This window comes from Bactrocera neohumeralis, chromosome 4 (assembly GCF_024586455.1).
Source record: "Bactrocera neohumeralis isolate Rockhampton chromosome 4, APGP_CSIRO_Bneo_wtdbg2-racon-allhic-juicebox.fasta_v2, whole genome shotgun sequence".
Lineage (NCBI taxonomy): Eukaryota > Metazoa > Arthropoda > Insecta > Diptera > Tephritidae > Bactrocera > Bactrocera neohumeralis.
In genome coordinates, this window is record NC_065921.1 from 83,634,339 (window position 1) to 83,657,253 (window position 22,915).

At 28.6% G+C, this 22,915-nt stretch overlaps 1 protein-coding gene and 1 non-coding gene across 2 annotated transcripts in view; one reads left to right on the plus strand and one right to left on the minus strand.

The window, feature by feature from the left end:
• LOC126755139 (E3 ubiquitin-protein ligase goliath) overlaps window positions 1–22,915 on the minus strand; it is a 117,772-nt gene that overhangs the window by 22,530 nt on the left and 72,327 nt on the right. The window contains exon 4 of the mRNA XM_050467502.1: window positions 1,249–2,203. Coding sequence (XP_050323459.1) covers window positions 1,249–1,801 — 553 coding nt within the window. The 5' untranslated portion in view covers window positions 1,802–2,203. The remainder of the gene's footprint in view (window positions 1–1,248; window positions 2,204–22,915) is intronic.
• Trnad-guc (transfer RNA aspartic acid (anticodon GUC)) lies at window positions 20,065–20,136 on the plus strand. Its single transcript has one exon. It is a non-coding gene; the product is annotated as a tRNA-Asp (tRNA).

Genomic DNA, 22,915 nt, shown 5'->3' on the forward strand with positions numbered 1-22,915 from the left:
AATGGAGTCAACAAAGTAATGATTACATTTTAGATTACATGCATTTATAGCTAATTATGTATGTTAAAACTGTAAAATGATGAAATACACTGAATTTCTGTTATTTCTATGTATGTATTAAATAATGATTACCATTACTAGTGTTTGCACTAAAACATTTGCTAAATTATAATATCGCAATAGCTGTGTTAATTCAAATAATATTGTCATAACTAGTATTTTTATATAAAAAATCTCAAGCATTAATTTCGTTGATTATAAACTGAGTAATCAATTTAATTGCAAATAATTACTTTCTTACTAACAAGAATTTAATGGTAATTAAATAGTTGACAATTCTGTTTGCTAAGAATCTCATAACAACTCCACTTTCATTTAATTGAAATTGTAGTATATTGAAGCACATGTAATCAATAATTAATTTTGATTACAAATCAGTAATCAGTGTGAAGTTCATGATAACTGTACTTTTATGTTTTAATTTGAAATCGTAAGATACTGAGATAGTTGTAAGCACTTACTTTCAATTTGATTACAAAAGTAATCACTTTTAATTACAACGAATATCTACATATGTAACTATAATTTATAATCGCAAGTTATTGAAATTGATGTAATCATTTATTAATTTTGATTACAAAACAATAATTAGAACTTAATAACAGTTTCACTTTAACTTTTGAATTTCTTTTTATAAATTTTTGATTAATTTTTAATTTGATTACATTTGCTGTAATCATTAATTAATTTTGATTACAAATCATTAATCAGAAGCTCATAACAACTTTAGTTTGACTTTTAAATTTGCTTTTTTTTTTTTCAATTTGATTACATTTAATGTAATCATTATTTTATTTTGATTACAAATCAGTAATCAGAAAGTCATGACAATTTCACTTTAACTTTTTAACGTAATTTTTATTTTTTTATTTATTTTCAGTTTGATTACATTAAATGTAATCATTAATTAATTTTGTTTACAAATCAGTAATCAGCAGCTCATAACAAATGTAATTTAACAGCAATAATAATAATACTATTTTGTAATTAATTGCTTGTTCACATTACTTCCTTAGCTTTTAATTACCCAGTCAGAAGTACAAAAAAAGCTTATCTAAATAGGCTAATAAAAATATCTATAATATAGGGCGAATTCCGTGCAATTTAAATTGATTACTGTGCGTGTAATCGTTGTACTTAGAGTCCAATATAAGCGCTTAAACAACTACAATTACTTTGCATACTTACGCAGTTGATCTCTAATCTGCATTTTCTCCAGATTGTTGACCGCTTTGTCATTGTAGATGATCACACCGATCGCACCACGATCATACACATGTTTCACCTTCTCCTCGAATGTGCAAAAGCCGCGCTTCACCAGCGCAATCCAACCGACACCTTTGGGTGGAAAACTCTCACCATTAGTGCCGGCGATCTTGGACGTACAAGCCGTATCATCGGTTATATTACCGATCGTGCTTATGTGTACGAGTTTACCCTCTCTACTATCCACTTTACCCTCACCGTAACGCGCCTTCTCCTCACTATGCGCCAACTTACGTATTTCACCAAACTCATTCAAGTAGGTGAAATTCAAATAGGCATAATTATAGACATCTATGATGATACGCTCTTCATTGGCGAGCATCTGTGTGGCGTTCGCCGTGCGAAAATAACGATCGAGATCCTGATTCGCTATGGACATGGCCGCCACAAAAGTGGTGGTTGTCGTGGTCGAGGTCAAACGCAGACCGCCGAGCAGGAAGAGGCATGCTAAGAGCAGCAACTCCTTGGAACACATTTTCAGTTGAGTTGCTATGATTGCTTATTTTGGTTGGAGCGACACGAAGCTCCTATTTACACGAAGTGGTTATATGTATATGGGTGTGTAAGTATATATATATATACAAGTATATAGGTTATGTGCACATTCACTTTTGAAACACTTTTTGATTTTTTCTTTTTTTTTGCTAATTTTTCTTGCAACTTTTTTTTACTATTTCTTGTTATTTTTTGCTACGCGGCCAGACGCTGCGCTCTGCTTTCGCACGTCGCCACTTTTCGTTTGCACATTGGATGCGAAATCACTTCTGATATTTAAGCAGACACGTCGCGCTTGTCGCTGGCGTTTCGTACGTTTTCTGCTCGAGTGCTGGGACCGACGTCTTCGACACACCTCTCGTCATCGAGTGCCGCAAGTGTACTGCAATGAAAAAATTAGACACAATTTTAATTTGGGCCGAACACGTATATTGTTTGATGTTGTTAAATAATTTTTGCTTCAATTTTTTTTTTTCGTTTTTTAATTTGTCGTTTTATCATTGAATTCTGTTTACTGTTATGGCAATGTTGCGAACCGTTCGTGCGCAAAGGCGCTGATAAGATTTGAATTTCGCTATATGGCGGTTCGGTTGCGTATCTCAATTGATTCGTAAATGTTTTTGTTGATTAAAGCTCTCAAAACAATGCGAGCGTAATGTGGTGGGAGAGAGAGCGAGCGAGTGTAGGTAGGCAAAGGTGTTCGTATTGATTTAAGTAATTAATTATAAACGTATTTATGTTTTTAAATTTGCGAGAATTTTTGTTTTTAAATAAGAGCTGTTGAATGCCTTATTTTTAAAAGACAAAAATAACAATAACAAAAGTGAGCACTCAAACAAGCAGTCAGCAGAGGCTTGCGGCAAGCGATTGCACTTGTTTTGAAGCCACTATATACATATGTATGTATTAAGATATACATTGTATATAGGATACATATTTCTCTCGCTCAACGTCATCACTTCTCTTATCAATATTTTAAAGATCAGATACTTCATTTAACCGCTGAGTATTGCTTTGCGATTAAGTGTTACGTTATTGTGAGATTTGCATCGATTTCGAATGAGCTAATTTTACACACAAATAAACATATGCACAGCTATATATATGTATGTATGTATATATAGACATACATATGTTCATATGACTCGCGTTTATGGCTTGCATGCCTCGTGCATATTTTTAGAATGATATTGCATATGTTGTAATAAAATCGACAATAAGCTGTCAAGTAATTACAACAAAATGTAAAAATAAGATAATTCTTTGAACACCGCTTAACCACAGCTGTAATACCGCTCACAGTTGCAATTCTTATACCATAAAAGGGTATAAAAAGATACTTATCTTGATTTTAATCGATCAGTTTGTATGGCAGCTATATGCTATGGTCGTTCGATCTGAACAATTTCTTAAGGGATTGTAGCGTTGCTTTGGACAATAATCTGAGGCGAATTTCGTGAAGATATCTTCTTAAACAAAAAAGTTGTTCATACAGGTACTTGAGTTTTATTGTTCAGTTTGTATGACAGCTATGTGCTATGGTGGTCCGATCTGAACAATTTCTTACGAGATTGTAGCTTTGTCTTGAGGAATAATCTGTGCAAAATTTCGTGAAGATATCTTGACATGTAAAAAAGTTGCTCATACAGGGACTTGAGTTTTATCGGTCAGTTTTTATGACAGCTATATGCTATAGTGGTCCGATCTGAACAATTTCTTCGGAGATTATAGATTTTCCATGGAAAATAATTCATGCCAAATTTTGTAAAGATATCTCGTCAAATAAAAAAGTTTTTCATACAAGAACTTGCTTTCGATTGTTCAGCTTGTATGACAGCTTTATGCTATAGTAGACCAATCTGAACAATTTATACGGAGATTATAACTATTTTAAATAATAATCTGTGCCAAATTTCGTGAAGATATCTTGACATGTAAAAAAGTTGCTCATACAGGGACTTGAGTTTTATCGGTCAGTTTAGATGGCAACTTCAACTTAACCAACTATTTTCTGGGAATGATAAATGTAACAACAATTTTTCACAAAATGAGAAATTTGGCCAGACAATTCTTCTTAAAATGAAAAATTTGGAACTGCAGCCTCTGGTAAGATTATTTTTTATATGATACAATCAAGTGAATCATAATTCGGAATTTTTTCAAAGAGCGCACATTATACCGTGTCTTTTATCCATAGAAAGAACTCAACTCAGAATAAATGCTACGTATATGTTCTGCTCTACCTGATCACTTGAGGTTTCTTTGGTGTGAACCTGATCAGACTGACCAATTTTTACAACAAATTACTCTTGTGAGATTTATTCTCAGTCATTTTCTGATTTTTGAAAATTTTCGTTGAATTTAAGAAGTTTCGAAAACAATTCGGTAGCATAAATTGTGCCATCAAATTAGCAACACTGGTGTAAACATTTCGTATTATTTGGGATACCCTTACTTAACCTATATAATATGTCTTAAACAGTGGCGGTTTCAAAATTTATTTGTGGAGGGTTTCTTTCTTTCTAACATATTTTTAGTGTTCATAATACTTCATAAACTTTTCTGAATTTGATTTAAAATTTCTGATTTTTGGTGGCTTTGACTCCCAACAACCCTCTTTGGATCCGCCACTGAATCAAATTCTGGAAGTTGTCTTTCTTTCTAACATATTTTTGCTGAATTTTAATTAAAATCTGCGTTTTTTGGGGTCTTTGACACCCGTACCCCCTTTCGATCCGCCACTGAAATAAATTCTGTGGGATGTCTTTTTTTGTAACATACTTTTTAATGCTAATATTACTTCTTAAATTCTCCTGAATTTCAATTAAAATCTGTGATTTTAGGCGGTGGGGGCTTTGACACCCAAAACCCCTCGAGGATCCGTCACTGCTCTGCACAATTTATTTTTTTTTTTTCATTGGATTTTGAGAGTTATACACATATCCATCAAAATATTATATTTATGTCGTTTATGAAAACATTTTAATCCGAAATCTCAAGGCTTGTCAATCTTTCGAGAGCAAAATGCATAAGCACGCGCTTTTGTGGCGAAGTCATTGTGCTCTTAAATGCTATTGACGTTTTCAAGGCTCTTGACATAATAACATATGAATGCAGGCGAACATACAGCTAAACATATGTTTATAATATATACATATAAAGAATACATACATATATATTATATAATGTGATATATACATATTTACAGCCAGAGGTGACAATGGCTTTGGCTGATGTATTGTATTTTGTGGTAGTATAGTATAAAGGAAAATAATATCTCTTTAGGTAGCTATTTATCCACGGTAAGGCACGTTGCAATAAGCTAATAAGGTTTCATTGTGCCGAATATATATACAAATGAGACCGAAAATGGTTTATTGTCATACAGAAAAATGCATGAATGCAGGCAGAAAATGGCGCGATTTGGCGCTGAACTGAAGTGAGATGTGAAAATCCGAAAAATTGGGTATTATATGTTGCAAAGATAGATTAGTATGTATGTATGTATATAAATATGTGTCATCCTCAATTATATATAACTAAATATGTATATACACATACACTTTATATATATGAAAAATTGCCAAATCCATGTAAAAAGGGCAACAAATCTGCTGAAATATTGACAAAAGCCATTCACACCTGAAACGCCTGAACCTCTGCCAATTCCATGCGCGAGTCACCAAGAGTCACCGCTCACAATTTATGGCACCTCTGTGTGGCTACACGCGTCTATCGATTGCTGCTTCTGCTGCCAAGCAACAAATATCCGTGAGCCTCGTCGCAGGAAGTGCCATTTTGACACTTGGCATGATTGACGTCCTACCCAGGTTGATTGCCGCGAACCCAAGGTGTGGGCAGTTGCGATACAATTAATATAAAAAATGCAAATTTCCACAAAACAAAGTAATCAAACAAAGAATTTCGCATAATTATAAATTGTGCGTCAGCGCAAAGAATTGTTTTTAACGAATATATGCGCAACGGAAGCGATAAAGCATGTTGAGTCGCAATTTGGCGCCAAAAGGCTGAGCTGGCTGGTTTAGCATAACAAAAGGCGGTGTGGACAAGCTGACAACTCCTTGATGGATGCGCTGTGGGCACATCATATATGTACATATACACATACATATACATATAAATATCAGATATGTGTTCATAAAAGCTATATATCTCTCCAGATAAGTCTCATATGTACGTTAAAATCATATATCTGTCAGTGTAAGCCTCATATGTGCGTTGATGGCTCGCGTCTGCTCATTATGCCTGCGAAGCATGTGCCTGCCGCACGAGCTTTGATTGCGCTGAAATTTTAAGACTTCTTCTAATATAGGCGCACAATGCTTGAACCCAGTTGAAAGGCATATATGGCACATCAGCATACAGAGAATGAAGCCCCAAAAAAAGAGTAGGGGCCTGTCGCCATATAGAAAATGAAAAATCTAAATTCCGTGTAAGTAGCGGCATAATAACAGCCGTTTTATATTTTTCGGGCACGTGGCCATAAGCAATGCATGCAAGTGTGTGGGATTTGTGCTTAGCAACATGTGTGCTTGGTGATTATGCTTAAATATTTAAATTCGTTGAACAAAAAATTTAATTAATCAATTTTTGCTAAAAAAAACATATTTTAAAAAATTGACAAATTTTTTTAAATAAAATTTTATAAAAAATATTTTTCATATTTTTTATTTTTTTTAACAAAAAAACTTTTTAGCAAAAAACACTTTCTATAAATATTTTTTTTAAATTAAAAATAAATAATTAAATTTTTCTAAAAAAATTATCTTTAAAAAAATTTCCGTTAATAAAATAGTTTTTAATAAAATTAAAAAAAAAATATTTTTCCAGATAAAATTAATTTCTAAAAAAAAATTTTTTAAATAAAATTAACAAAATTGTTTTTAATAAAAAATACTTTTAATAAATATTTTTTTTAAATAAAATTCATGAATATTTTTATCAATATTTAAATCAAACAAGTTCAGCTATTTTAAATGGATTTTTTTATAATATATAATTAAAATATACAATTTATTTCTTAAAATTTTAATAAAATAAAATTTTTTAAATAAAGTTAAAAATAAATTTTTTTTCTTTCTATTTCTTTGCACAACAACTTTAAACTTAATTTTTAAATAATAGAACATTTTTAAATTTAAATTTTGAATATTAAAAAAAGTAATTTAATTAAAAAAGTTAAATGTTTCAAAACTTTTTTCACAAATTCAAAGAAAATTTCCGTAAAAATATAATTTAATTTCGAAAACTGACAACTTTTTAAATTTTTGAAAATAAAAATTAACTATTTCCGCTAAAATAAATAATTTGCTTAAAATTAATTAAAATTTGAAAAAAAAGTTTAAAAAATTTTTAAAAAAAAAACTATTTGAAAAAATTAATTATTTTTTTTTAAAAATTTTCTTTCATTTTAAAAAATTTTAAAAAGTTTGAAATTTTAAATATTTTTTGTTCAATCGTGCAGAAAATACTTAAACAAAACTAAAATAAAAAATTTTTTAAAAAATTTTTTAAAATTTTCAAAAACAAAAAGAAAAATTTTAAAATAAAAAATTTTTTTTAAAAAACCAAACAATTAAAAAAATCTTTCAAACCGAAAATTTAACTTATTTCTTTGAATATTAAATTCAAGAAAAAATTAATATAAAAAAACTAAAAAATTTTAAAACCGAATATTTTTTAAATTTTTCGAAACTAAAAATTAACTAGTTTTTTTTTAAATTTAACAATCAATGTATTTCTTTTTAAAGCATTTTTGGTTTTTAGTTTACTTTTTTAAAAATTGTCTTATAACTTTAATAACAATTTAAAAAAATATTTTGAACACAGATTTTTCTTTTTAATTTTCAGCTAATAACTAATTTTTTTAAATTAAAAGTAATAATTATTTGAGATTTTTTTTTGAAAACCGAAATTTTTTTAAATATTCGAAATTAAAAATTAAGTAATTTTTTTTAATTAAAAAAATAAATATTCATTTTAAAAAGATTCAAAAATAACTAAAAAAATCAGAAGGATTTTAAAACCGAATTTTTTTAAAATTTTTCGAAACTAAAAATTAATTAGTTTTTTTTAATTCAAAAATCAATGTATTTATTTTTAAAACATTTCTGTTTTTTAATTTAGTTTTTCAAAATTTCTCTAAAGAAGTTTAATAATAATTTGAAAATCAATTTAAAAAATCGAAAATTTAAAAAATTTCGACTTCTAACTAATTTTTTGAAAAATTAAAAAATTATATAAATATTTGAAAACATTCAAAAACAAAAAAGTAATATAAAAAAAATTAGAAGAATTTTAAAATCGAAACATTTTTAAACTTTCAAAACTAAAAATTAACAATTTTTTTTATTTAAAAAATTATATATTTACTTGAAAACAATTTGTTTTTAAATTCTCTAATACATTTTAATAATAATAATTTGCAAACTAATTTTAAAACGCATTTTTTTTTTTTCAAATATATAAAATATGTGAAAAAATAATCTAAATTGCCGGTGGAATTGTACACTAAATTTTGGTTTCTGTTGTTTTGACTTTTTCTGCTGCAGATATGAACCACAACATGTATGTGTTATGTTTCTTTGTACGCATGATTGTATTTATTTATTTATATGCGCAAACCAAAACCAAAAAAGGAAAATAAACAAAAACAAATCGTAGCCATGAGACAAAGCCAACTAAACGACGACACATAAATATGTATGAGCAACTAAAACGTGAATGTAAATTATGGAAAACGTGATTCAAATGCTAAATAGACATTAACACCTTATATGGGAAGATATCGTTTGGGCGGCCGCCACAAACGCGCGAACAAAAATACATCGCACATACGCATGCACATCTGCAAATGTGTGTGTGCGGTTGGGAGAAATCTGATACATGGATTATGTTTATATTCATGTGATAAAGCCGCAGCTCAAGCGGTCTAACAAATTTATGATAGCAAATATGCATTTGTTATTGTTGTTAGATTTATCGAAGAAGGCTAATCGGTTGGCAGTGACGACGGTTGACGGTTTGAGGCGGAAGAAAAGTAGCAATAAGTGAAATAAAAATAATAATGAAAGAGCTGCAACAGGGTTAAGCTGCCTTCTAATTGGAGCCACGTGTTGAAGTGAGCGCATCTGAAAAGTCTAGCCGAAAATATGCTGGCCATATTTACCGTTTGAGTTTTCAAATTTCGAACTTTTGCATAAGGCATTACATATGCATTTAGGTGTGTGTGTACTATTTGACGAAAATATTTTTCTCCATTTAATTACTTTGAAAATTTAACAAACTAAAAAACTACTTTTAAAATTTTTATTTGAAAATTATGCGCAAAAATTTGCTAACGGTTTCCTATATAGAAATGTTGAAGTGTACTTTTTTGCATATTAAATGGTTTTTTTTTATTTTTTGTTTCCTTTTATTTTTATTTTTTGTTTCGCTAAAAATTCAGACATTTAATGAAATTGCATGAAAGCCGCCCATTTATTTTGGCAAAATTAGATTTTTTATGAACGTTGAAACTAATGAATGCACTAAAAAGTAAAATCCGTTAGCAGCGTATGCGAAACGAGATTTTAATTAATTTTAGTATGCAGAAATTTAATTAACACAAAATTTGTTGTCTTGACATAACATCTGTCTTTGGCTTCTGGCTTTCAGCACTTATTCAGCACATTATTTTGATAGCTGAATAAGGCGCTGAATGTCATAGCGCTTTAAAAACTTGAAATGCAGTTGGAGATTAGGATTTTTGTGAGAAAAATATTTCTTTAAATCAATCATTTCCAAAATTTCTAAAAACAATTTTAACTTATTTTTAATATTTTATTAAAAAAATATTTCTAAAAGGTTTAAAAAAATTGTATAATGAAAAATATTTCTAAAATTTATTAAAAAATATTATATAAAAATTAATTTGTGTAAATTAAAAAAAAAAATTATCTAAAAATATTTAAAACTTTTTTTAGAAATTTTAGAAATATTTTTTTTTCAATAAAAAATCACACAAAACCGTTTTAAGTGAAACAAATTCCGTAAGCCACAACCCAGCTCGGAGACGAGAGAATAAAATGGTCAAACGCCTTTTGAAGAGGAGATGGGAACCCAAAGTTCTAGAAGAGCGAAACATAACACCTCTGCAAAGGACTGACTGAATGGGACCAGTTACCGGAGTTACCGGTCTCCGAAATTGATGGTCCAGTAATGAAGCTGAGGAAAAAAGCAGGTCTTACACAGAGGCAAACCGCTTCAACTATGCCATAATCAACACTGGTAGATACGGAGGGAGCATGTTGACGACTTCTGTTTGAGCTGGCGTTCAGCGATGCTTTCATGGACCTAACTCTGTCTTCAATCTCAAACAGGTCGGTGTTTAAAATCGACCTGGCAGTAGGGCTCACCTATTATTGTCCACTGTTCAGTTCAGGGCTTATCACCGCCAGATCGCGACGACAGAGTTGCCTTCCTGAAGTTTCCAATAATGGAAAGGCGAGTGTGAGAAGGCAGTTGGAACCGCCATCGGCCATGACGTCTACCTGAGAACACCAGGGAGCCCAGTCGACAAGTGCGAAGTTGGAGAGATGTAACGATTTTCATCCAACCCAGCTTCCGCGTCGAGACAGGAATTTGAGTCCGACGCCGAAATGGCTGCTGGTTGTGGAGACTCTTTCTATAGCTGAAAGACTCCTGAAAAGTCCAGAATAAAATAAATGTTAATCACACAGATTAACTGCCACCGAAGTAGCGTGGCATCCATAAGTTTACAAGCCAAGGAAAAACGATATAATAGAAACCACTCAAATTGAAACAAAATTTGAGTTTTGGTTATAAAACGGTTAAATATTGGTTATTATATCCGACAGCATTTTTCGATTTTTTTTAGGATACGCTGCAAATACACCATTTAATTGCTTCAGCGGTTGAACACCACCACAGCATAATGAAATGACGAGTTTATTGCTGACTTTTTCAATAAACAAATGAATATTTTACAACAAATTACACACATTCATTATCTCGCTGTGACATTTGACATTGAAAATGCTGCAAAAAGGCGCAAGAAAAGTGCGTTTAAATGGCCGAACGGCCTACATACCGGCGTCAAATTAATATAATATATGCATATACATACATACATATATATATATATATACATGTTGTAAAAATTGCAACTACACCATAACATATTTACACGCACACTCTCATACATTTGCGCATTAAGCACACAAACCGTCGCGCATTGGCGCAGCCTTGTCGCATCGAATTCATTTTTAATGCGCCTATTGTCCAGCTGCAACAAAAAAAATATGAAAACAAGAAAAACGTTAACTTCGGCTGCATCGAAGCTAATATACCCTTCACAGGTGTATTTCTTATTGCCAAAAAATGTACAAAAACCTTTCTTGATTTTGAACGATCAGTTTGTATGGCAGCTATATGCTATAGTACTCCGATCGGAACAATTTCTTCGGAGGTTGCAACGTTGTCTAAAATAATAATCCGTGCCAAATTTGATGAAGATATCTTGCCAAATAAACAAGTCTTTCATAGAAATTCCTGATTTTGATCGTTCAGTTTGTATGACAGCTACATGCTATAGTGATCCGATCTAGACAGTATCTTCGGAGATTTTAGTGCTGTCTTGGTTAATAACCTGTACCAAATTTCGTGATGATGTCTTGCCAAATAAATAAGTTTTCTATAGAAAGACCTGATTTTGATCGTTCAGTTTGTATGACAGCTATGTACTATAATGGTCCGATCTGAATAATTTCTTAGGACATTGCACCGTTGCCCAAAATAATAATACATACCAAATTTCCTGAAGATATCTTGTCAAATAAAAAAGTTTTCCATACAAAAACTTGGTCTTGAACGAGCCGTTTGTATGGCAACTATACCTTAAAGTGGTCCAATATCAACCATTCCTGAACTCCTACTTCACAAAAAAATGAGTATACGAAATTTCAGCTTGATATCTCAAAAACTGGGAACCTAGTATCGTATATTTTGATGGACAGACAGACGTGTCTAAATCCATTTAGCTCCTCACACTGCTCACTTACACCGCGTCAATTCTCCGACGTTTTCTTCTGTCTATTATAAACTTCGTGACAAACTTAATACTCCGTAAAGGGTATAAAACCAACAAACCAAACTACAAGAGGCAGCGTGCACAATCACAAAGCCGCAATAATAATGAAATGAATATAAAAGTGAAAATAAAAATAAATTTTATAATAATAAAGCGAAGTTTACCGGCCGCAAGGCAATGCCTGCTTAAATGTTTAACTGTATGTATGTACTATATATGTTATATATGCATTTTTTAGTCGGTTGGTGCGTTGGCGCGCTCGCTGACCCACCACAAGTCGCCTGCTGGGCAATTTAAGCAGCCTCATAATTCAATAAGTGTCCACAACGCATGAATGCGCACGCAAACACACATACAGACACATGCACAAAAAGCATGCGCTTGTATGCGTATGCATTTAAATACTATAAAAAGCATTTAAAGTTAACTTAAATAACAACGAAAACGAAAATGAAAAAGAAGAAGAAGAAGAGAGGATAAACGTATGCCGCATGCAGTCGTCATAAATTTATGGCCCACACTCGCGAGCGTTGGCGCGTTTTTTAACCTTCTTACAACCACACACACAAACACTTGCATGTAAAAAATGTGCAATAAAGAATGCGAAAAGTGAACATAAAATTGAAATGATTACATTTCATATTCGCTTTGTAATCGCATTGAGCTGTCAACATTTCGGTATATCATCCATGAAACTTTTGTGCGCAGGCATACGCGCCGCGCACCTCTCCCACAACGCGCTGGCTGCGCCGCGCATGGCGCTGTTGGCGCGCGCCAACTCACACCGTTTACTATGGCGCGGCACGTATAGCAACTGCCACGAGGCATTAAAATTGAGAAAAACAGCATTTTGCTTTAAATAAAATAGCTCATAACAATGGTGATGCGCGGCGTGGTTGGTAGAGTCGAGCGCGAGCGCAGCGCTAGTGCGATTAACGTTGCCCGAGCGCAGCGCTAGTATGGCTTGCGTCGCGCGAACGCAGAACCGCCGCGCGCTACACTTTATGCCATGTATTAAGCGCCCGTTAGCCGTGAGTGGCACGCCCGATTAACGCGCTGCCGTCGCCGCCAGCACACGGCCAAGCCAATTGGCTTATTACCCTGCCGCATTGTTGCCGCTCGTCGTTTGACTCACAGCTTGGTTGTCTGTCTAAGTACGCGCCTTAGGCTGCTTGCTTATGCACAACTACCCTGTAGTTCTGCATTTTGGCTGACGGCATTTGGCCACATAAAGCCATCGTCATCGACATCAACGGCAAGCGCTCCGCACCCACTAACCGGACGTTGTGGCGGCTACTTAGTCTGTACGCTTTAGAATTGACTGCGCCTTCAACTAACTGATCCGGTATTATTGTATTTTCTTGTAGCATATTGCTGCATGTGCCGACTCATCGGCCGCATACACGTAAGTTGTAGGTGGGATTATTGGTAGAGTTCATTGAGTTCGCGGCGCGCATATGCAAACAGTGCTAGCGCGTTGCCGTAATGGTGTAATGACCCTGATTGCTTACAGCAGACACTGAGGTGTAAATATATGCACGCGTTTGTGTGTACTAAGCGCTGACTGGTGTAGACTGGTTCTATGTAAGCGCTTTCTGGAACAGTGGTGGTTTTTTTGGCATTAGTTGTAACTTGAAGTTTAGAGGTTAGAGGGTACTCATATATTATTTTCTCATATTCTTAGGTATTTTGGAAAAAATTATAAATTTTTATACATTTCTAGACTCTTATAATGCTAGCTCAGAGATATAACCTTAGTCTAAAGAGACTACCCTGTAACTAGTCTCTTTTGGAAAACTTTATATATATTTTTTACCACTGGGTTCACACATACACTACAACATACTATACAGACATTTGTATTTATTCAGTGTAAATGATTTTAGTTTACATTCGAGTTCACTGCATTTCATTCGCAACAGAACTTAAATTCCATTTAGCGCCTAAATGTTTGTGAGAGCAAAAGCCGTGTAATGATCTTTCGACAAGCTATGCGAAAAATTTTAATCCAATTAAATTTGCGGCAGCGCAAATAAATTCGATAATATTTTTACTCTTTTTTGAATATCTAAACTGAGTGCAGCCGGATGTGCGCGGTGAACTAATCTGACTAGTTTAGCAGAATTTCCGAAATAAAATGAAATTTATGGGCACACAGTACCGTAAGTCAGAATATTTTTATGCAAATTCAGAGCTGTAGTTGAATAAACTTCGCGCTTCACTTCAGTCGATAATATCTAAGCGTTTTTGAAACCAGTTGCAGCCGATTTTTAAACTAATGCAAACTTGTTTTTGAGACGCTGTTGCTTTTATGACTACTCGAAAGCGGGTTTTTATTGAAGCAACTTGTGGAAAATTAATTAGTGCTTAAAAGCAATGCTTTATTTGAAAAAAAAAGCAGTTTTGAGTCATAAAAATTTAAATTATAAACTTATAAAATATTCTTATATGGTAACACTATTTAAAAAAAATTGCAAGAAATTAAAAAAAATGATTACTATGAGTAAATAAAAAAATGGTTTAACTAAATTTATTTAATTTTTTAATTCAATTAATATATAAATAATTAATAATATTTAGTTTAGAAATATTCAAAAAAGTAATTAAATTTAATATATTTAAAAATTAATTAATTAAATTAGTTATTTTTTTAATTTAGTTAATTAAACTATTTTTTATTTTATTTTATATAACTAAGTTTTAATTATTATTAATTATCAATCGATCAATTAAATTAAAAAATCAATAAAAAATAATTAATATTTTTTTTTTGTTTATTAAAATTTAATTATTATTAAATAATTTTAATATAATAAATTAAAAAATTAATTAGAAATAATTAATTATAATTAAAATTTAGTTATACAAAATTAAAAAAAAATTAATTTAATTTAAAAGATTAATTTAATTAATTAAAATAGAAAAAAATTAATTTTAGTTAATGGTTAAAAAAAAAATTTAATACATTAAAAAATGTAGTTAAAATTAATTAATAATAATTGAATTTAGTTATAAAAATTAAAAGGCAAATAATTTATATATTAAATTTAATTAATCTATTAAATTAAATTAATTCTTTTTCATAGTATTAAAAAGATAAAATTTGTCGTTTATTATATAAAAAGAATTTGTAAAAAATATAGTTTTTATTAATTTAGTAAAATATAAATAATTAGAATTTAGTTTAAAAAAAAATATATAAAACTTTTTAGAATTAAATTTAATTATTTGAATAATATGAAAAAAATTAAATATACATATTTAAGAAAAAAATTTGAAAAAATTTTTAATTTAATTTTTTTTCTAATTTTGTTAATAATGTTTTTTTTTTGGTTATTTCCTTTTTATTAAGAGTCTTTTTATGTTTTTGAGCGTTTTCTAATTTAATTATTTTTTAATTTTACTTTTTTTCTGTTTTGCTTGAATATGCACTTGAAAAGTCAAAAACATTCCTTAATTTAAAAAGTCAATTGAAAAAAAACATGTGGCAACTCTAAATATGATTCAGAAAAATGTATTAGAATTCCCAGCTAACAATGTTCAAGAAGTTCGCTAAAACTTAATATTTAATTATTGAAATTTTTATATTTAAAAAATGTCAGTGGCAACCCTATGCAATAAACGTTTCCCAAAAAATTGTAAACACAATTTTGCACTAAAAAGTCAAGTAATTTCTTGAATATAAGCCAAAATAAATTTTTTTATTGTTTAACGAAATTATTAAATATAAAATATATACATATGTATATGTATATGGCAACCACATACAAAAAAACTTTATCCAAAATTTATCGAACACAGTCTTGCGCTTAAAAAGTCAAATGCTTTTATTAATTTGGCAAAAAATCTTAAGAAAAAATAGTTGCCGACTCTGAAAAAAATTACTGAAAGAAAATCAACGTTAAAGTTTATAATATTCAAGGATCCTCCGCAAAAACTACATTAATTATTTAAGCAAAAGAAAATGACTGAGTGAAATAATCAACTTCACAAAGAAATTAAATTATATGTGTATATATACATATATATGTGTACACTGGTTGGATGTAGCGCATACATAGTTTCACATGTAGCATAGTGCCAACAGCAATTTATTTAATTTCACTTTAAGCACTCGTGTCTGCAGACAAAGCGCGTTTTACAATGGAGTTCTGCGAAATTAATGTTGGGCCTGGGGAAAATCGATAAGCGCCGCAAAACGCGCTTATGCTCACATGATATAAGCATATAAGTAGTAAATATGTAGTGCGCTTTTGGGCGCGCAAACGCTGTTGTGTCAATTCGCATAAACTGCTGCCAGGCACGGGACAACGTCAAAAGTAATTAAATGAAAACTTTTGTTCGCCAAATGACAAAAGGGTAAGGACACACACGCGCCGCACTGCATATACTTAATTATAGTTATATAAACATGTATGTATGTATATCCCTACATTATATATGGGCCATATACTATATGAAGAAAAGGCGCTACATCAGAAAAACTAATATAAGTCGTTCACGACTTTGTGAGACTAGTGAAAATGTGAAAATAATTTACTTTTTTAATTTTTTGTTAAAAAATATTAGGTTGAGTTATGTCATTTTACATATTAAGAATAATTTTGAATAAATTTTATTGAAGAAAACGTAATTTGAAAATTTGTTTTCATATATTTTAACTTTTTTCAAGTTTTTGGTAAAAAAATACTAAACTGAGTTATGCCATTTTGCATATTAATAGTCATTTGAAGAAATATTATGAAAGAAAACGTAATTTGAAATTTTTTTTTCAAATATCTTAGCTTTTTTCACATTTTTGGTAAAAAATATTAAGCTGAGTTATGTCACTTTACATATTAGAAGTCATTTTGAAGTAATAATATTAAAGAAAACGTAAATCAAAACAATTTTTCATACAATTTACCATTTTTTCAAAATTTTATTAAAAAATAGTAAGCTGAGTTATGTCATTTTGCATATTAAGAAACACTTAAAAAAATAATATTAAAGAAAATGTTAATTCAAAATCTGCTTCACATAATTCAATTTTTTTTTTACATTTTTTTTATAAAAAATAGCAAGCTGAGTTATGTCATTTTACATATTAAAAATTATTTTGAAGAAATTTTATTGAGTGGAATATAATACATAATAATAATCCATATAATTTAACTCTTTTTTCAAGTTTTTGGTAAAAAACAATAAACTGAGTTATGCCATTTTGTATGTTAAATAGTTTTTATTAAAGAAAATATAATTTAAAAATATGTTTCAATGCTTTTGACAACTTTAAATGAAAAACTTTTATTTTTTCTAGCATTTTTATGCAAAAAAAAAACAATAAAACTCAAAAACTACTTCTATAATAAATTTTTATAATTTTTTATCTAAAATTTTTTTCCAAAAATTGTCACTTGGCAACTAAAAGCAAGCTCAATCTAAGGCAACAGCTCTCTGCTCCAAGTAAAATTCAATTATATTATAAAATTTCATAATATCGACTTGTGCTATTTTCGTATTAAACTACTGTAATTTAACTTTATATAATGTTTTTGTTGTCCACATAACAAAAAAACCGCTAGTAAATGCCTTTGTGCGTACTCTCTCACTGATTATCTCCCGAATATCATTAACAGTTAATTGAGAATTAATTCCCAAGCCATGCACAGCTGAGTGGGTAATATACTGAAATAATCAGTGCCAAAGGCTAACTAAGAAAATTGTAACGCATTTTGGGCGTAGAGACCCTTTTAGCACAGCTACAGGCAAAAGCGAAAACTTTATTATAAACTTTTGTAATTATACCCTAAACTTTGAACCTTTATGCCCCCAACACCTGCCTAAGCGTAACAACAAAAACTTATAGAGCACACTCTAATTCAATATCAGAAAATAAGTAATTAAAGGTAGCTTTGTATGTGTCCACGTATTGTAAAAAGCTTTTACTGATGAAAGCTGCGAATTTGTTCTTAAGTTAATAAATTTTATTGAGAATAGAATTTGGCAAATGAAGACATTTTCTTTTATCAAATTTTTGCTGTTGCGCTCAGCAATTAAATATATTAAAAAATATTCCTCAATATGCCATAATAATAGCAAATTTTTTTTATAAATGGCGCTTATAAAAGCTCGCTGGAACTTACCTATTGACTAAGTTATTAACGAACGTATTAACTAATCTATTAACTAACCTATTAACTAACCAATTACAAAACTCAAATAAAGTTTGGTTATTTTATTTTTGGCCATATGAAAAGTATTTTTCTAAAATCAAAAAAATTTTCTAAAATATTTCTGCTCTTTAAAAAATCCTTTAAAATATATTTTTGTTGTTTTTTTTTTAATGTCTATGTACAAAAACACCTTTTTCAGGGTTCAATGCACGCAAAATTGTTGAAAATTGCTTTCTTCTTTTAGCTAGAGCACTGCTGCCCAAATTGCTAAATAAACTTTCCATCTATTTATACTTATGTCTCAATATTCAGCTCTAATTTCTAAACAAAATATTTATTTTCGCTTAATGCCATTTAACGCTGGAAAGCGTCTATATTAGCATCGAATTCAAGTTCAAGTTCTTCGAAGGTCACTTGTCTATGACAAATTTGTTTTTCCAAACAATAAAAATAAAAGAAATTATCAAATTTCATTTGATTACTAAGTTCATTGCTTTCTTATTTTATTTTTATTTTTATTTTTGCTTTTGGCTTTGCTTTGACATTAGCGTGTGCTAAGAGAGCTGGGAGAGCGCCTAAAGAAATGACTTCGAGCGAAATATGCAAATTGAGTGCACAAATAGAAAAGGCACCGTGTTAGAAAGGTTTATAATATTATTTGCGTGAGTGTGTGTATGTTTTTGAATGAGTCTAGTCTGCTTTTTTTTATTTATTTTTTTTTTTTGGTTTTTTTCTTTTAATTTATATTCATTATTTTTAAACTTAGAAGCAGCTAACATATGTTGAAGTTTTTATAAAAAAAATAAAATTGAAAAAAAAACAACAAAATATTGTGTGCCAAAAAATAGAATGCACTAGTGATAAACAAATCTAAAATTGTCTAAAAGCAAATAAAGTAAATAACACAAAAAGCAATTGAGAGCTGTTTTTATTTATTTTTATTTTTGTGTTTTTGTATCTTTTGGTTTGTTTTTTCTTGTTTTGAGGACAAAAATTTGTTTACAAAATATTGCGAAAATTTAGCTAGAAAGGTGTGGGCCGAATGCATAGAATATGCCATGAAATATGCATGTTATATACATATATGTATATACATACATATATACCATGTATATATGTGTGCCTATATTAGATGTATGTATAATATATATGCTACAATTCTGGTATGATATATCCACATGAACGACAAAATATTGAGGATTGCCAGCATAGATTTTAGATATACCTGTCAGCGACTTATTATATTTTGTAATAATTTTTGGTTGTTTGAAAAAACTTGTTAAAACCATACTTAATAACCATATCTTTAGATTCACTTCTGAAAAAGTTATAGTCAGATACCTGCTTCGCTTCATTAAGTTTACCTGATTTCGAAACCACTCACTCTTTCTCTCTCTTACTCGCTTAAGCTATCACTGATTATCACTAGTCCACTCTCTTGCTCTTCCTCACTAGATCAATTTCTTTCTCTCCCTTACTCGCTCAATCTATCATTGTTTATCACTAGTAAACTCCCTCTTTCACGATCTCACTCGTTCAATCTATCATCTCGGCCAATCTATCATCTCGTGCTAACCGCTTTGAGATATACAAATAACTGCTTAATACCCAACTTGTTTCAAATAATGTCATATACAAAGTAAAAATCCACGAGTTGCGGTTCTTATATTGGAATATTTTATAGGTCTAGAACTGTTTTATTTGATGATCTGCTGCATTGTTGTTAAAAATATCGAAAACCACTTTGAAAGCTAGACTTATTTTGTTCTAATCCCAAAAAACATGTGTACAATTTATAGAAAGCTATTAAGCAGGAAAGAACCGTAACAGCTTTAAAGTAATACAAAAACAAAAAATTATAATAAAAACCTGTAAATTTCATTAACAAAAATACTTGCAACCATAAACATTTCGTTGCTTACAAACATTCTTCTCTGTTTGGTAGTTGAACGCAAAATCGAAACAGGTGACTAACAGTCCTCGATAGTATAGTGGTCAGTATCCCCGCCTGTCACGCGGGAGACCGGGGTTCAATTCCCCGTCGGGGAGTAAATATTAGATGTATTTCTTTTTAAATAATTGTATTTCATTTTTTTTCTAGACATTTTCCATTTTTCATAAACTATGAGTTTAAAAAAAATAATTTACGACAAAAAATTAATTTAATTAATTAAAATTAAATAAATAAAATTTTAATTAGACTAATTATTTTTAATTAATTAAATTTTATTTAACTTAAATCATAATTTTAATTCATCAATTGGTTATAGTTATAATTTTTAATTTAATAAATGTGAAATACAATTTAATAAAATTTTTCTTCTAATTAATTATAACAAATTTAAATTACCATTAATTGTACACATGTTCATTAATTAAGTAGTAATAAATTTAATTAAATACATTTTAATTTTAATTCATGAATTGGTTATACTTATGTATAATTTTAATTCATTTCATTTAAAATAAAATTTAATTAGAATTTTTGGGGTTTAATTCCCTGTGGGGGAGCAAAAATAAAGTCTGTTTTTTAATAATTATAACTAATTTTTGTCTTAAATCATCCATTTCGCATATGATAATAAAAATAATTAACAACTAATAATTAATTAAATTAATTAAAATTACATAAAAATCAATTTCATTTCAAAAGAAATAAATTATAATTTATTTAATTACAATATTGAAAATTTTATAAATTATTATTAATTATTATTATAACTTATAATTTTTACTAATTTAAATAATGTTACATACAATTTAATTAGTTTTTGATGGAGTATATATAAAATCTGATTTTTAATAATTAAATCTAAGTTTTTTATAATAAAAGGAAAATATAATAAAAATAATTAATAACTAATCATTAAATAAATTACTTAAGACTAAAAAAATAGAATTATAATTAGATTAATCAAGTTAAAAATATAAAAATTATCATTAAGTTAATTAATTTTAATTTATATTTATTTTTAATTTTAATTAATCAAAATTAAAACTTTAATTTAATTAATTAGTTAAACTTTAAATTAAAGATTACTTGAAATTCATTAATTATTTAACTTTAATCATTTCAAGTAAATTAAAATTAATTGCATTAATGATAATTTGAATATTTTTATTTTATTTAAACTAATTATAACTTATTTAATTAAAACTTTAATTAATTAATTGGTTATAAATGTAATTTTAATCATCTTAATTAATGTTAATTGCAATTTAATTAAAATTTTTCAAGAAACTACAAATTTTGAAAGCCATGAAGCATACAATTTCATAGGTATTTGTTTATAAGTAATGATTTTTTCCTCCAAAACCATGCTTTTCCAACACCACACCTATTTCTATGACCGCCACTGCACTTGTGCATAACGCGCGTTAGATTGCTTTTGGACCGCGTCCAAGTAAAACACTTTGCATTCAAAATATACTGGCTGTGAGGCAGCAATCTCTACACATCAACGCTATTTTCATACGACAACTATGCCAATGAAAACAAAATACGTATAACGGGAATTCCATAGCAAAATGCCAACGGGCTGTAAATTTAAAAATAACTGAAATTACCGTTAAAACAATTCGCACATAAACAAACACGCACATTTGCACATACATATGTACATTCCTGAGAAAATATGCCATTTTATGAGCAGAGAGGAAAAATTTAAGATTTGCAATTACTTTTCACTTTAAAAACGGTTGAATGACTTGGCGTGTGCCAGAAACATCGGCAGGTGTTTGCTTTCTTGGGTGCTAGGGGTCTATGATTGACAGCGTGAAATAGAAATGAAGAAAATGAAAATATTTGCAGATAATTGGAAAATTTTGTAGTTGGAAATTGTTATTTATTGATTTAAAACTTTTTAAATTAAAAATTAATCAATAAAAAAACAATTAATAAAAAATTATTTTAAAAATGAAATTTAATAAAAAATAATTAAATTTCTTTTAAATTTAAAAACTAATTAAAATAAAAATTAAGTAATCAAAAAATTTAGTTAAAAAATTAATTTTCAATTTAAAATTTTTAATTAAATTAAATAATTAAATAATTAATTTTTTTAATTAATTAATTTTAACTTCAATTTAATTTTTAAGCTTTAAAATATTTTTTAAAATATTTTTTTAGTTGTTTAAATTCAAAATTAGTCAAAAAAAATGTTTTCAATTAATTATTTTTAATTAAACTATATTTAATGTGTATTTATTGATTAAAATTTGTTTTAATTGAAAAATAATCACTAAACAATAGTGGATTATTTTTAAAATTGAAAAATTAATTTAATTAAAAAGTAATTAAAATTTCTTAAAACTTAAAAACTGAATTAAATTAAAAATTAATTAATTAAAGTTTTTTAAATTAAATTAAATAAATAATTTTTTAATTAAATTAATAAATTATTTTTTTAAATTAAATTAAAAAATTAATTTTTTAATTAAACACTATTTTTTAAATTAAAAATTTAATTTAATTAAAAACTAATTAAAATTTCTTAAAACTTAAAAACTAAATTAAATTAAAAATTAAGTAATTAAAATTTTTAATTAAAAAAAAATCATTTTCAATTTTTTAATTTTTAATTAAATTAAATAATTAATTTTTTTAATTTTAATTTAATTTTTTAGCTTTAAAATCATTTTTAGTTGTTTAAGTACAAATTTAATAAAAAAAATTGTTAATTAATTATTTTTAATTAAACTAAAATTAATGCTTATTTATTGATTAAAATTTGTTTTAATTAAAAATTAATGACTAAACAACAGTAAATTAATAATTTTTTTTAAATTGAAAATTTAATTTAATTAAAAACTAATTAAAATTTCTTAA